The sequence below is a fragment of the Argiope bruennichi genome, chromosome 4 (assembly GCF_947563725.1).
Source record: "Argiope bruennichi chromosome 4, qqArgBrue1.1, whole genome shotgun sequence".
Lineage (NCBI taxonomy): Eukaryota > Metazoa > Arthropoda > Arachnida > Araneae > Araneidae > Argiope > Argiope bruennichi.
The window spans coordinates 52,411,567-52,426,048 of NC_079154.1; the positions used below are offsets into that span (position 1 = coordinate 52,411,567).

The 14,482-nt window shown below is 32.9% G+C and overlaps 1 protein-coding gene across 5 annotated transcripts in view; it reads right to left on the reverse strand.

Annotated features, from left to right (window-relative positions):
• Positions 1 to 1,644: 1,644 nt before the first annotated feature.
• Positions 1,645 to 14,482, reverse strand: part of LOC129965454 (autism susceptibility gene 2 protein-like) — an 889,904-nt gene continuing 877,066 nt past the window's right edge. For all 5 annotated transcript variants that reach the window (XM_056079331.1, XM_056079329.1, XM_056079330.1 and 2 more), the window contains 3 exons: positions 9,814 to 10,078; positions 7,131 to 7,184; positions 1,645 to 5,809 (listed from right to left, as the gene is read on the reverse strand). In XM_056079331.1, coding sequence (XP_055935306.1) covers positions 4,825 to 5,809; positions 7,131 to 7,184; positions 9,814 to 10,078 — 1,304 coding nt within the window. In that variant the 3' untranslated portion in view covers positions 1,645 to 4,824. The remainder of the gene's footprint in view (positions 5,810 to 7,130; positions 7,185 to 9,813; positions 10,079 to 14,482) is intronic.

Below are 14,482 nucleotides of genomic sequence, written 5' to 3' on the forward strand. Positions count from 1 at the left end.
AAAATAAATCCATGTTGCCAATACGAGGTTTAGAAATGATCTTTTTCAACAATTTAAATATATATATATTAAGTAGGTATGCACATAACTGCAGCGCATCAATAACTGTACCTTACGCAACTCTAATCAGAAGGTTCAAATTTAGAATAAAAAAAGATATCTTTAGATTTTTTTATAGAAAGGTAAGTTTCTAAATAAAATGAATCGATAATAGTTTTAGAGAAATTTTATAATGAAGTTATTCAAATAGCTAACTAGATTATTTACTTTCGTCTTTAATTTTTAAAAAAATTTGAACCTTTTGAAGATTTTGAAACGACGTCATTAAATAATATGAATGTAAAGGAGCAATTATTTTTGGTACGACCAGAGTTTAACTCCCTGCTTGGCACAATTTTCAAAAATCGCCAACAACGGTCTTGCGAAATGTTCAAAAGCAACTGAGAAGATGTCCAATCATAGTGCATAATAAAGATTACCAGCTTTGGCGCGTTATCGCAACTTGGCGAAGAAGGGATTTAAACTCCGGTTCACCCTTATTTTTGTCATGACATCAATATATATATCCTTTCAATTATTTTATTAATAGAACGGCTAAATCCTAGGGACGGGTACCGCCAAATTTGGCGCCAAACTTTAAAGATAAAGTCACCAGCGTCTCTTAAAAATAGTCATAATATTGAGAAATAAAATTCTGAAGATTACAGCGTCCGCGGGGCTTGGCGGGAAAAATTTGGTGGAAAATCGCCAAATGGTACCCTCCCTAGAACTGTACCAATAGAATAGCGGGAATGGCCTCTTCACAATTTTCTAGCATGCTCTCTAATATACTTTTCATGCCAGAGAAAACCTTACACGGCATTGGCGCATGAAATACAAATTTTTTTGCGTGAATTTAGCATTTTTATTGAATTTATAATGTCATCCTTGGCGAGTGTTTTGGCGATTAATCCCTGGCATGAGTCTTAAACATGTTTTTCTCAACCAATTGAAATAAAAATTTGTCACAAAATACCATAAAAAATTTGATATATTTAAGTCACTGCGTTTTTGAAAGATCGCGTTTACATGTTTCTGAAGGTACAGACCGAAAGATGGTCAACTCCTTCTTGGATTTAGCTCAAAATTTGTCGGCTGTCTACACTATCGACGTTAAATCTGTGTACTGAATTTTATCTATATAGCTATCTCCGTTTTCTAATCATCATGTTAAATTATATTCGAACAGTTGGACAGAAGGACTTAGTCTGAACAGACTTTACTTAAAATTTGATAAAAAATCTGCGAATTTGGATTAAAGATTTTATGCCAAATTTCTACCGTTTGGATGAAAGCATGTTTGAATTTTCTTTGTCACAGACAGACGGACATTTTCTAAAAATGAGTTTTTCGAACTCAGGGAATTCTAGAACTTGGAAATTCATCAAAATCTCAAGTTCGAATTTTTTGGTGATAACTATAATTTCTCTATTCTACGCATACATGAAAGTAAAAATATATTAAACCTAAAGCATTCTTGAAATATATTAATAAAGATTAATTGCTACAGCAAATATTATTATTAATTTTAGAAACCACTCCTGAACAAGGATTTTGTATGTTGTCACCTAGGGAAAAAAAAAAGAGACAAAAAAATCAGGTATGGGTTATCTTTTATTCTATACACTAAATAGAAACATTTCAAAATTTACATTATCTGCATTCCCTGGAGAGCAGGAACGCATATTGGAGAGTGAAAACAGCAAACATATTTTTTTCTATAAAAACGTCTTCCTCTTTTTTTTTTTCTTTTATAAATAAGAATAGTGTACATATAGCACAGCAATGCATTTTTCTCCTAAAATATTACAGGCAGTAGTCATCATCACATACTCGCTCTCGGATTCGAGTACGCATTAATTCAACAGCACTAACACTTAGACATGAGAGGCAATTTTTTTAAAATGCACAATCTCAAAAACACAGACTTCAAAACAAAAATAAACAATGGTCATTTTTTTTTATGTATATTTTCTTAGCCAAAAAAGTCATGAAAAAATGCATCAACACTTAAACTGTAGACTTTTTCCTGTTTTTGTTTTTTTCCACAAGATAGGAAAAAATACTATAACTCTGCGGTGTATTTACAGAAAATAAGTAATTTTATGAATTCAAGCCCGTTAAAGATGCTTTCTAAAGACAATGGGGAAAAAATTATGTTAGAAATCTAGAAGATGGTACGATACTAACTTTCTTTAATATATCTTTAAACGATATGCGGTTTTAAAATTCTATTATGATAACTTAGTGAAACATTGTAACAAAATTTAGTAATTGGATGCAAACTAATAAAAAGAAAAAGATTTGTTTCATGCCCCGTTCCTCGCCAAGCATGACAAAATCATGCCAAACATCCAAAAATTTGCCAAAAGTTCGTCATCTCAGATGACTACCAGAAAAGGTAACAAATGGCTTTTAGATTTACAATAAAAAATTGTTAGAATCATATTTTGCGAAAAATCGCCCCCCCCCCAAAAAAAAAATCAGCCTCGGCGAACGAACAATTAATCACATTTTTCACTGTTTATAATTTGTCTAAAGCGTATATTTGTTTTTGACAGAAGATATTTCGTGTGTAGAAATTGTTTAACAATTGCTTAAGAATCATACATATTATCTATATAAAAGTGGTAAATTATTTTTTTAACCCTTACAGTACATATGTAAGTTTTGGGTCCTTCTATTCACAAACTACATATAGGTTTGCTGATTCCATATTGATTTTCACAGAATCAATCACATTAAATATTAACACATGGTTAATATATATATATATATATATATATATACTTTTCTTAACAAAATACAAAAACGGTACAGTAGAAATGTTACAATGATTTTGATGTATTTTTCTTTTGAAAGCTTTTTGATAAGATTTTGTTTGAGGAAAGAAAAAAGTTAACAAATTTCGGTTAGACTTGAGAACATGATACTATTGCCAAAAATGAAATTTTTCAAGAGGTAACTCGCCAAATTATTATTGACTGGTACCATAAATGAACGTGGCAAAAGAAACAAAGAATCGCCCATTTGGCGACGGGACAATATCATGCTCTCAAGTTTAATCCAATTTTTACCTTCCTTTTTAATATACAAAATAAATACAATCACATTTTATCAACCACCTTCCTGACGGTAATTTCACACTTTAGTTACATTACAAGACGATTCGTCTATAATAAACACGTTTAAAACTTAAACAAAAATTTCACTTTTTAACAGTAGCAGACTAGTTACAATATTTCATGGCAGCACAAAATATTTTCTAAACACAACCACATCCCGTAGTGAATTATTAATATTACCGCCAACTTGGCGACAATTTCTCCATGCCAAAAATAACTCGTCATGAGGTTGGCAATTATGCACATTTGCATGCCAAATTCGGCCATAAAATGAGTGTTAAAAAAATCTCTTTTCATAACTTATAATAAACTGAATTTCGATAAAATAAATAAATTAACGAACAAGTTATATAAGTAATCAATCTACTTGTTTCAAATCAGTCAAAAAAGCTATCATTTCTCATAAATGCCTTCATTCAGAATTTTCTTAAAAATACAAGCACTGAAATATGTAATTTGTACAGTGAATGTGTCACCACATAAGCGTGCCATGGTATTCGCAACTGCGTGCAATGCATGTCGGTAGCATCCTTTGTTTTCGGCTGTTACGTGAAGAAATGTACTATTGTAAAGTTTCTTCGCAACTGATATGTGCAAGCGTTGGTTGGACACACACGTTAGATGAGAAAGAGGGCAAAACTTGACTGTTTTTTTTAAGACATTGTCAGTAAACAACAGCAGGAATCGAACAATTGAAGGTGCTGTGCAACAGGAGAACGTGGAATGGAACACCCCAAGCAGTTCATTCGAGACTTTTTCATTTCATATTGGAAAGATTTATGATAGTTTGGAATAAAATAATGAAAATATTATAAGTCTTAAAATTTTCCTTAAAAACTCTTCAGTAAGTTTATCTTACCATTGTCCTGATTTTCCCATTAATTTTAGAATAATTTTGTCAGTTTGCACAGTGCGCCGCCGAAAGTCGTCCGTAAAAAAAAGTTATAAAGATAAAAATTCAATTCGGATGTATAAGAATTTAAAATCTAACGTCGTCATTAATAAAACTAACAAAATTAATAAAGAACAAAAAAAATGAGCATATCTTTTCAAATACCCTAGAAAAAAGGGAATAGCTTAAGAAAGATAACCATTTAAATTTCTCTTTTACTATGGCAAACGACCTAAAATATGGTTTTAAATTCAATTATAGGAATTACGTTTACGAATGAAGGTACATGTGCGGTTTTTCATACTTTGCAAATAATGGTGAGATGGCATGCGATTATATTTCCATGTAATTAAAAATTGCGGGCGGAAAACCAGAATTAGAAATCATTCCAAATGGTTTTCGGTTCGAAAAAGTTTTAATTCCATAATATCAGTTATGGTGGTCCAGACAGGTTTCTATTCCATAGATCTCAATTTCAGAGATAACATTTATCGTATCAAGAATACAGAAAGAATAAAACCTTTTTATGACGATTCCAAAATAAAAATAATATTTCTTCAAAATTTTAATACATTATGTATAATTTAAAGTAAGCTATCATAGATTAATAATGTCTGGCGGGAGATGAGTGACATCATTGTAATAAATTATTGAAAACTATCGATGGCAACCGAGGTTCTGCATTCCACGTCTCATGTTAGCTAATACTGTAAATAAGCAAATAGCCTTTTTTTCGACTAAAACCTACAATAAGTTCATTTACCGTCGTTATCTTGACTGAGATTCCACTTCGCCGACAGAATGCCTCTCTTTCGAAGCATAGTGGTCACGAGAGTTCTCAACATTCGAATTGTTGGTTGTGCCCATTTTCAAATGTAGCGGTGACGGCGTCGTGCTTGCTGTCACAGGACTTGCACAAGGGATGAGAGGGGGTGGGATGCCATTGCCGATCCCACCTACCCCTGGAGAACTTGGTTTAGTCCGAGGCGGATAGTTCGGCGCACACAAACTGTTCAGAAAAGGATTTGGTAAAGTTGGGAAGAGTCCAGTTGTTGGTGGGAGACCAGGAGGTGGGACATAAGGTGGGTCGTTGGGCCTTAGAGGCGGTGGGGGAAGTTTGGTGCGGTCATATGCCTGTCGGTCCCGGTCTGCCTGTAGCTGTCGTTCGACCTCCCTATCAGACGAAGCAAGGTGCCTAGAAAGTTGGTCAGCCTGAGCATACCGCTCTGGCAGTAGTGGCATCACAGATGACAAAGAAGCGTATTTTTGCATCAATTGCTCACGGTCCATTTCTCGAGCGTGATGTAGTTCCAAGTTTTGTCGGTACCGTTCAGCGGCTCCAGCTGGAAGTGGATTCCAGAAGTGAGAGGGTGGAACATGGGACATTGACACAGGCAGTCCCGGAGGAATCATACCTCGGGACATGTAATCACTGACGGGGTCGGTAGTGTCAATAGATTTTGTCCGTTCACGTTCACGTTCCGATACAGAACTGTCTCTGTTATGTTGCTGCTCGTCTTCTTTTTTCTCTTCTTTGACTTTGACGTCAGACGATTTGCTGTGTGAAGAGCTGCTGCTGGTTCCCTCGAAGCCCCCTTCGGATTTGTGCGTACGGATTGGGGACCTGGAGGTTTCTCGTCTCTCGCGAGCTCTCTCCCAGTCTTTGTCTCGGTCTCTGCGGTCTGAAGACTCGCCGTTCCGAATGATGTCCGGATTGCTGTTGGAGACGTGGCTCAACCGAACTTCTCGATCCCTAGAGAGGCGAAAATGAGAAGATATTTTATAACAAAAGTAAAATTAAAACAAGAAGAAATCTATTTATTAATATGAAAGGCATTGTATGAACAAGTGGTATTAAGTCAAAATATGATAGCCGGATAGTCGATTCGATAGGGTAAGAGCAGTGGTGGCTCTCCAGTTCAAAGACGAGAAGTATTGCAAATCATATTAATATTAATGCAATTAAAAAACTGGTTTTCTCTCTAAATAATCCACAATTTTTAACCGTAATTATTTGAATTGTATTATAGAAAATTAACGATTAGCTTACCTCCCTCCCCCATGATAGATCTAAAACAACCGACGACACTAAATTTTAAAAATATAATCTGTTCATAGCTGATTAGTTTTTACAGTTAAAAATTAATTAGGGACGTAAAAGCAGCGTGATTAAAATTTTTTCCCATAATTAATAGGCATATGAATATTAGTGTATTTAGGAATATTAATATCCTAATCCTATATTTTAAAGAAACGCAAGGGCTATTTAGAAACGAAACTCATAATGTCATAACTACTGACCCTATCCAAATTTCTGCTACACAATAGCGGGAGATTTAGTTCTGATGAGTTAGCTTAGTTTAATGTGCATCTCACTCGCTTACATGGTGTTTTTTTTTTAGTGGATTCGGTTTCATGCAATTTTTACATCCCCAAGTCGAAACTTTTTCACCACATTAACGTGGCACAAACATTAATATAAGAAAACACCAAAGGACACTGCTTAGGGGAAAAAAATTAAGGTAAAATATTGGAAGGATGCCAATTTTTAATTTCCTCTCATTATGGTATCTGTTAATCTTAGTAAAAATAAATACTGCTTTCCATAGAAAACATTAAATAATTTTGAGCTGCAGAAGGGAAGAGTGTGAAGCTCTCTTTCAAGTTGAGTTGAGAAATCACAAGCAACAAGAGGTTTTCACCGCCACAGTACTGTGATTAACACAGAATATTTTCTTTTTTTATTTCTTATCAGCATATATCTATGAAATCTTATTTAGGAAAAGTTGACATTTGTAATAGGAAAAAAAAAATCATCGGAAAGAAACATAAATTTTTAAAATTATTGCACTTGATCTTCTAGCTCTTGCACGAGGCTCTACTGAGACTTATATGAACGTATTAATTAAAAAAATATATCGTTGTCCTAGTAAAAATAATAGCCTTCAATAACCGCATTATTTAATTGTTCAATCTTCTTTCGAATATACATTTTTTTTTTCATAAACAAGAAAATATTTCCTTAAGCAAAATATTAAGAAAAATAGTCGAATTAATAAATAAAAAAAATGTACCTTTCTTTCTGTTTTTCTCTTTCTCGTTCTCGTTCATGCTCCTTTTTACTCTCTCTGAAAAAAAAAAGTTTCATCAAAAATTGAAATCCAACCATTACAAATTCCAGTTCATCAAATGAATGAATGATTCAAGAATTAATAAATACAACTTTAGGTACAATTCGGTTTTAACGGCGATAAAAAAGCGCCAAGAAAAAATTTTGCCAAATTATAAAAAGATACACAAATGCACTTTTATTTATTATGAAAAATTTTCAGCGTGCGAATCACATGCTATATAGTTTGATGATTGAAATCGCCAAATTGGCGAATTTTTTTTCTTGGCGCTTTTTGGTCGCCGTTAAAACCGAATTGTATCCAACAATATAAGCTCAGAAATAATAGATCGACAAAACCTTCTTTAAAGGACTAAGAAATCCTTCTTGCTATTTGTATTTATAAAAGGACACTGTCAGAATGCACGAACTTAAATAGCAATGTTTGTGGCTTTTTTCAAATACCTACAACTTTATTTAATCGCTTAAGGGCACAAATATTTTTTTATCTCATATGTATACACATTGTAGTGAATAGCTTATAAGCCATTTAACAGCTACGCTACACAAACAATTGCTCTTGTATTGTGGTCATGTTACTGTGCTGCGAACCACGAGGTCCCAGGTTCTATCCTCGCTCACCGCCAATCCGCCACAATACCAAACTGGAATGAATTAACCTGGGTTTGCATCCTTAAGAAGTTAATAAAACACCCAATTCTCACTTTCTTTTGCACTTTTAAATTCCATTAACCCTGATGTTAATTTTCATACTGTGTTCGGGTTCAAATAGACGCGGTATTTCTTATTTCAATTACTGAAAATATTTCCATTTTCAATTGTTGTATAAAATTATAGAAACATTTTTTTGTGTGTTTTTTTTTTTGTTTTTAAGGAAATTTGTGACATAAGACACAACACTTTTAATGCACATTTATCCATATTTAATTCAAGAAAGTACAAAAGAAGAATAAATATAAAAATATCAGAAATTTCCATTTTTTACATAAAGGAAATCTAAGTTAAAATTGTATTAGATAATTTTTTTTACATTTATCAGATATCTTCAATATGGTTATTAAAAAATAAAAATGGACTTGAAAATTTCTACTACGGAATTAAGAGTCCAAAGAAAGCAATTTTTTAAAAAATTATTTTTAAAATCGACAAAAATATCAAACTTAATGTTTGATGGATGAGTTTAAATTTTATAACATTAAAAATTGCTTACAATTGTGTAACATTAAAAAAAATACTAAAAATATAAAAAATATTGTACAGAAATGTAATTAATAACATTAAAACGGTAATTTTTTGAGCTTTGAAACCATTTATGTGAGATATAGATTTGTTAGATATAGTCATCAATTTCTATGAGTAAGTCACAGCGATTATCCATCTAGCAATGGTTAAACCTATTTTTGCACTCGATTAAGAATTTTTGACAGCAATTCTAATCACACCTGCAACTTTATTAATTACCGCTGTAAACTAAATGCAGCTGTAAAACCGTTCACTGAAGCAATCTGAAACGTTTGTATAGTGATTTGTTTACATTTGAAAGTTGCAATTCGACAAATTTAATTCAAAAAAGCGTTTTATGTGCCATATAAGTTAATGTTTCATGTACATAGATTATCTTCACAGACAATAATTGAAAAAAAAAAAATCAAACCTAGGGAGTTCTAGAAAGCAGATTCATCAAAATATCGAAAGGTAATTTTTTGGGGGAGGCAATAACAAATTTTTTTTTCTTTTGAAAATTTCATAAATTAGTTAAATTTAAAAGGCAAAGGGTGTTCTGTATTGTAGATTAAAAGAAGACATGACTTTCATCAGATTCAGAGGAATATGAAACCGATGCAGAGGTTATGGGCTCTATCCTGTGATTGTCAATGCAACAAGCACTATTGGAAAATTGGTAGGTCTATTATGCTTGTTAATCCGGCGAATTTCTGACTAAACAATTACCTAGACCACTGGACTGAAAGGGATCAGTACACATGGAGGGTAAATACATTTTATTAAGTTAGCAATGAATTCATAAAAAAATACAAATTCTATTGGTTATAAAATATTAGGAAAATTAGAATTGTTCAGGTTGATATCTGTTTCGTTAGGTTCCTTTTGTCATAAGAGTATTTATAAGCGTGGAGTGTTTGCTTCAATATTATTGTGTATAAACATGACCGCCATTTAGTCATGAGGCATTATAAATAAATAAATAAAAGCATATTCATAAAACTAATCAAACAAAATAATAAACTAAAATAAATAATTAGCATGTTAAGTTAAAAATGCATTGAAATGTGAAAATAAATTCTGAACAGTTTATTAAAAGAGAAAATCATGAAGTAGGTCGCAAACTGTATAAAATCTTCAACTGTTTAAAATTGTGGGCAACTTTCCCCTGAAAGTCTCCAAGGATGGCAACCTATTTTCATATAGTGAACCCCCCCCCCCAAATGAAAATTCTACTTCGGGCACTGTTAAGTAGTTCAAGGTCGTTTTTATCAACAGAAGATTTTTCCTATATATCATGAATCTTTGCCACAAGGATTTAGGAAGGTTTATTGAAGAAAGAGGGATTAGAACCACCACATTGTAACAGGTGTGCAACTATCTTGAAATTGGAAATAAACACTCACCTCGCAATCTCTTTTGATTTTTCACTGTCTTTCTCTCTTTTTTCTTGCTCCGCTCTCTTCTGCTTCTCTTTTTCCTTCTCCCGTTCCTGCTCGTCCCGCTTAGCCAGCCGCTCCCTCTCCGCCTCCGCCTTCAGGCCACCCCATGAGGTGGTAGGAGAGGGGAAGTTAGGAGGCGTCCGGTGCAGACGACTCCATGGGTCCTGCCCCATACTCAGGTAGCTAGGTCCTAACTCTCGTCCGCCGAGCATGCTAGCTCCAGGCAGACCTAAAAAAGAAATTCAAAGATCATGTTAGCAAGTAATTACCAATATCCAACAATAATATGCAACGATGTTATCAAATGTTTGTATAGAAACACATTGTTTTATAATATGCTATGCTACTATGGAAGACTTTTAGTTATCTGAGATGAAATTATACAACCCAATTTAACAGACATTGATTAGAAATCCATTCAATATTATAAACAGAAAAATGAACTCTTAAGTTACTATTTAAATAGATGTGTAATAGATTTAAGTTTCACTTTATATAGGCTTTAAGTAGTCTAAAAACAAATAATATAAAGAAAATGTTTGTTTCTTTTCTTTACCCTACGTAGATAAAGAAAAAAAGAAATTTCCAATATTTTAATTTCTCCATTTTCTTTTACAGAATTTCTCCCATATATAATTATGCCTTATTCATTGATGTCTAACTTAATTCATTTATTAGTGTAAATCAAGAATGCACTCCACAAATGTTTTCTGCGAGGATTTCTGATTAAAGCAGTTATTAGAAACTCTGAACGAAAGGGGAACCTTAAGCAGGTAAAATATATTATTAGCCTAGTTGCCAAATAAATAAATTTGTAAAATAAGTAAATTATAAAATATCAGCATAATATAAACATTTTTTAAAGTATAATTGGCGTTCTCCCTATTTTTCCATTACTTTCACTTAGTTATTATAGCATTTATAAAAAAATAAATGTTTGCTTATTTATAGTTGTATACAAAATAGTGATGCCACAGTCATGAAATATAAGAAATAGACTTATGAAAACATATATTTCACATACAACACATTTACTCAGTTTCTAAGATAAAAATAAATAACCTAAACTAAATAAGCATCATGTTGAGTAAGTTGAAAATACAAAACTAAATAGTCTAACCAAGTAAAAAATGGGTTTCTTAATGTGTCCTTCCTTAAGACCGCAAAATACCTAAATTCACCAGTGGGTTAAATATGGCATTTGTCAGAAGGTTGTTATTTTTGTTACTAGTAGGGTTATGTTGTCATTATTCTTATAGTATTACAGCAAATTCTCGAATGTGACCAGTGGGTTAAATATGGCATTTGTCAGAAGGTTGTTATTTTTGTTACTAGTAGGGTTATGTTGTCATTATTCTTATAGTATTACAGCAAATTCTCGAATGTGACCAGTGGGTTAAATGACCAGTGGGTTAAATATGGCATTTGTCAGAAGGTTGTTATTTTTGTTACTAGTAGGGTTATGTTGTCATTATTCTTATAGTATTACAGCAAATTCTCGAATGTGACCAGTGGGTTAAATGACCAGTGGGTTAAATATGGCATTTGTCAGAAGGTTGTTATTTTTGTTACTAGTAGGATTATGTTGTCATTATTCTTATAGTATTACAGCAAATTCTCGAATGTGACCAGTGGGTTAAATATGGCATTTGTCAGAGGGTTGTTATTTTTGTTACTAGTAGGGTTATGTTGTCATTATTCTTATAGTATTACAGCAAATTCTCGAATGTGACCAGTGGGTTAAATGACCAGTGGGTTAAATATGGCATTTGTCAGAAGGTTGTTATTTTTGTTACTAGTAGGGTTATGTTGTCATTATTCTTATAGTATTACAGCAAATTCTCGAATGTGACCAGTGGGTTAAATGACCAGTGGGTTAAATATGGCATTTGTCAGAAGGTTGTTATTTTTGTTACTAGTAGGGTTATGTTGTCATTATTCTTATAGTATTACAGCAAATTCTCGAATGTGACCAGTGGGTTAAATGACCAGTGGGTTAAATATGGCATTTGTCAGAAGGTTGTTATTTTTGTTACTAGTAGGGTTATGTTGTCATTATTCTTATAGTATTACAGCAAATTCTCGAATGTGACCAGTGGGTTAAATGACCAGTGGGTTAAATATGGCATTTGTCAGAAGGTTGTTATTTTTGTTACTAGTAGGGTTATGTTGTCATTATTCTTATAGTATTACAGCAAATTCTCGAATGTGACCAGTGGGTTAAATATGGCATTTGTCAGAAGGTTGTTATTTTTGTTACTAGTAGGGTTATGTTGTCATTATTCTTATAGTATTACAGCAAATTCTCGAATGTGACCAGTGGGTTAAATGACCAGTGGGTTAAATATGGCATTTGTCAGAAGGTTGTTATTTTTGTTACTAGTAGGGTTATGTTGTCATTATTCTTATAGTATTACAGCAAATTCTCGAATGTGACCAGTGGGTTAAATGACCAGTGGGTTAAATATGGCATTTGTCAGAAGGTTGTTATTTTTGTTACTAGTAGGGTTATGTTGTCATTATTCTTATAGTATTACAGCAAATTCTCGAATGTGACCAGTGGGTTAAATATGGCATTTGTCAGAAGGTTGTTATTTTTGTTACTAGTAGGGTTATGTTGTCATTATTCTTATAGTATTACAGCAAATTCTCGAATGTGACCAGTGGGTTAAATGACCAGTGGGTTAAATATGGCATTTGTCAGAAGGTTGTTATTTTTGTTACTAGTAGGGTTATGTTGTCATTATTCTTATAGTATTACAGCAAATTCTCGAATGTGACCAGTGGGTTAAATGACCAGTGGGTTAAATATGGCATTTGTCAGAAGGTTGTTATTTTTGTTACTAGTAGGGTTATGTTGTCATTATTCTTATAGTATTACAGCAAATTCTCGAATGTGACAGTGGTTAAATGACCAGTGGGTTAAATATGGCATTTGTCAGAAGGTTGTTATTTTTGTTACTAGTAGGGTTATGTTGTCATTATTCTTATAGTATTACAGCAAATTCTCGAATGTGACCAGTGGGTTAAATATGGCATTTGTCAGAAGGTTGTTATTTTTGTTACTAGTAGGGTTATGTTGTCATTATTCTTATAGTATTACAGCAAATTCTCGAATGTGACCAGTGGGTTAAATATGGCATTTGTCAGAAGGTTGTTATTTTTGTTACTAGTAGGGTTATGTTGTCATTATTCTTATAGTATTACAGCAAATTCTCGAATGTGACCAGTGGGTTAAATGACCAGTGGGTTAAATATGGCATTTGTCAGAAGGTTGTTATTTTTGTTACTAGTAGGGTTATGTTGTCATTATTCTTATAGTATTACAGCAAATTCTCGATGTGACCAGTGGGTTAAATGACCAGTGGGTTAAATATGGCATTTGTCAGAAGGTTGTTATTTTTGTTACTAGTAGGGTTATGTTGTCATTATTCTTATAGTATTACAGCAAATTCTCGAATGTGACCAGTGGTTAAATGACCAGTGGGTTAAATATGGCATTTGTCAGAAGGTTGTTATTTTTGTTACTAGTAGGGTTATGTTGTCATTATTCTTATAGTATTACAGCAAATTCTCGAATGTGACCAGTGGGTTAAATGACCAGTGGGTTAAATATGGCATTTGTCAGAAGGTTGTTATTTTTGTTACTAGTAGGGTTATGTTGTCATTATTCTTATAGTATTACAGCAAATTCTCGAATGTGACCAGTGGGTTAAATGACCAGTGGGTTAAATATGGCATTTGTCAGAAGGTTGTTATTTTTGTTACTAGTAGGGTTATGTTGTCATTATTCTTATAGTATTACAGCAAATTCTCGAATGTGACCAGTGGGTTAAATATGGCATTTGTCAGAAGGTTGTTATTTTTGTTACTAGTAGGGTTATGTTGTCATTATTCTTATAGTATTACAGCAAATTCTCGAATGTGACCAGTGGGTTAAATATGGCATTTGTCAGAAGGTTGTTATTTTTGTTACTAGTAGGGTTATGTTGTCATTATTCTTATAGTATTACAGCAAATTCTCGAATGTGGACCAGTGGGTTAAATGACCAGTGGGTTAAATATGGCATTTGTCAGAAGGTTGTTATTTTTGTTACTAGTAGGGTTATGTTGTCATTATTCTTATAGTATTACAGCAAATTCTCGAATGTGACCAGTGGGTTAAATGACCAGTGGGTTAAATATGGCATTTGTCAGAAGGTTGTTATTTTTTGTTACTAGTAGGGTTATGTTGTCATTATTCTTATAGTATTACAGCAAATTCTCGAATGTGACCAGTGGGTCAAATGACCAGTGGGTTAAATATGGCATTTGTCAGAAGGTTGTTATTTTTGTTACTAGTAGGGTTATGTTGTCATTATTCTTATAGTATTACAGCAAATTCTCGAATGTGACCAGTGGGTCAAATGACCAGTGGGTTAAATATGGCATTTGTCAGAAGGTTGTTATTTTTGTTACTAGTAGGGTTATGTTGTCATTATTCTTATAGTATTACAGCAAATTCTCGAATGTGACCAGTGGGTTAAATGACCAGTGGTTAAATATGGCATTTGTCAGAAGGTTGTTATTTTTGTACTAGTAGGGTTATGTTGTCATTATTCTTATAGTATTACAGCAAATTCTCGAATGTGAC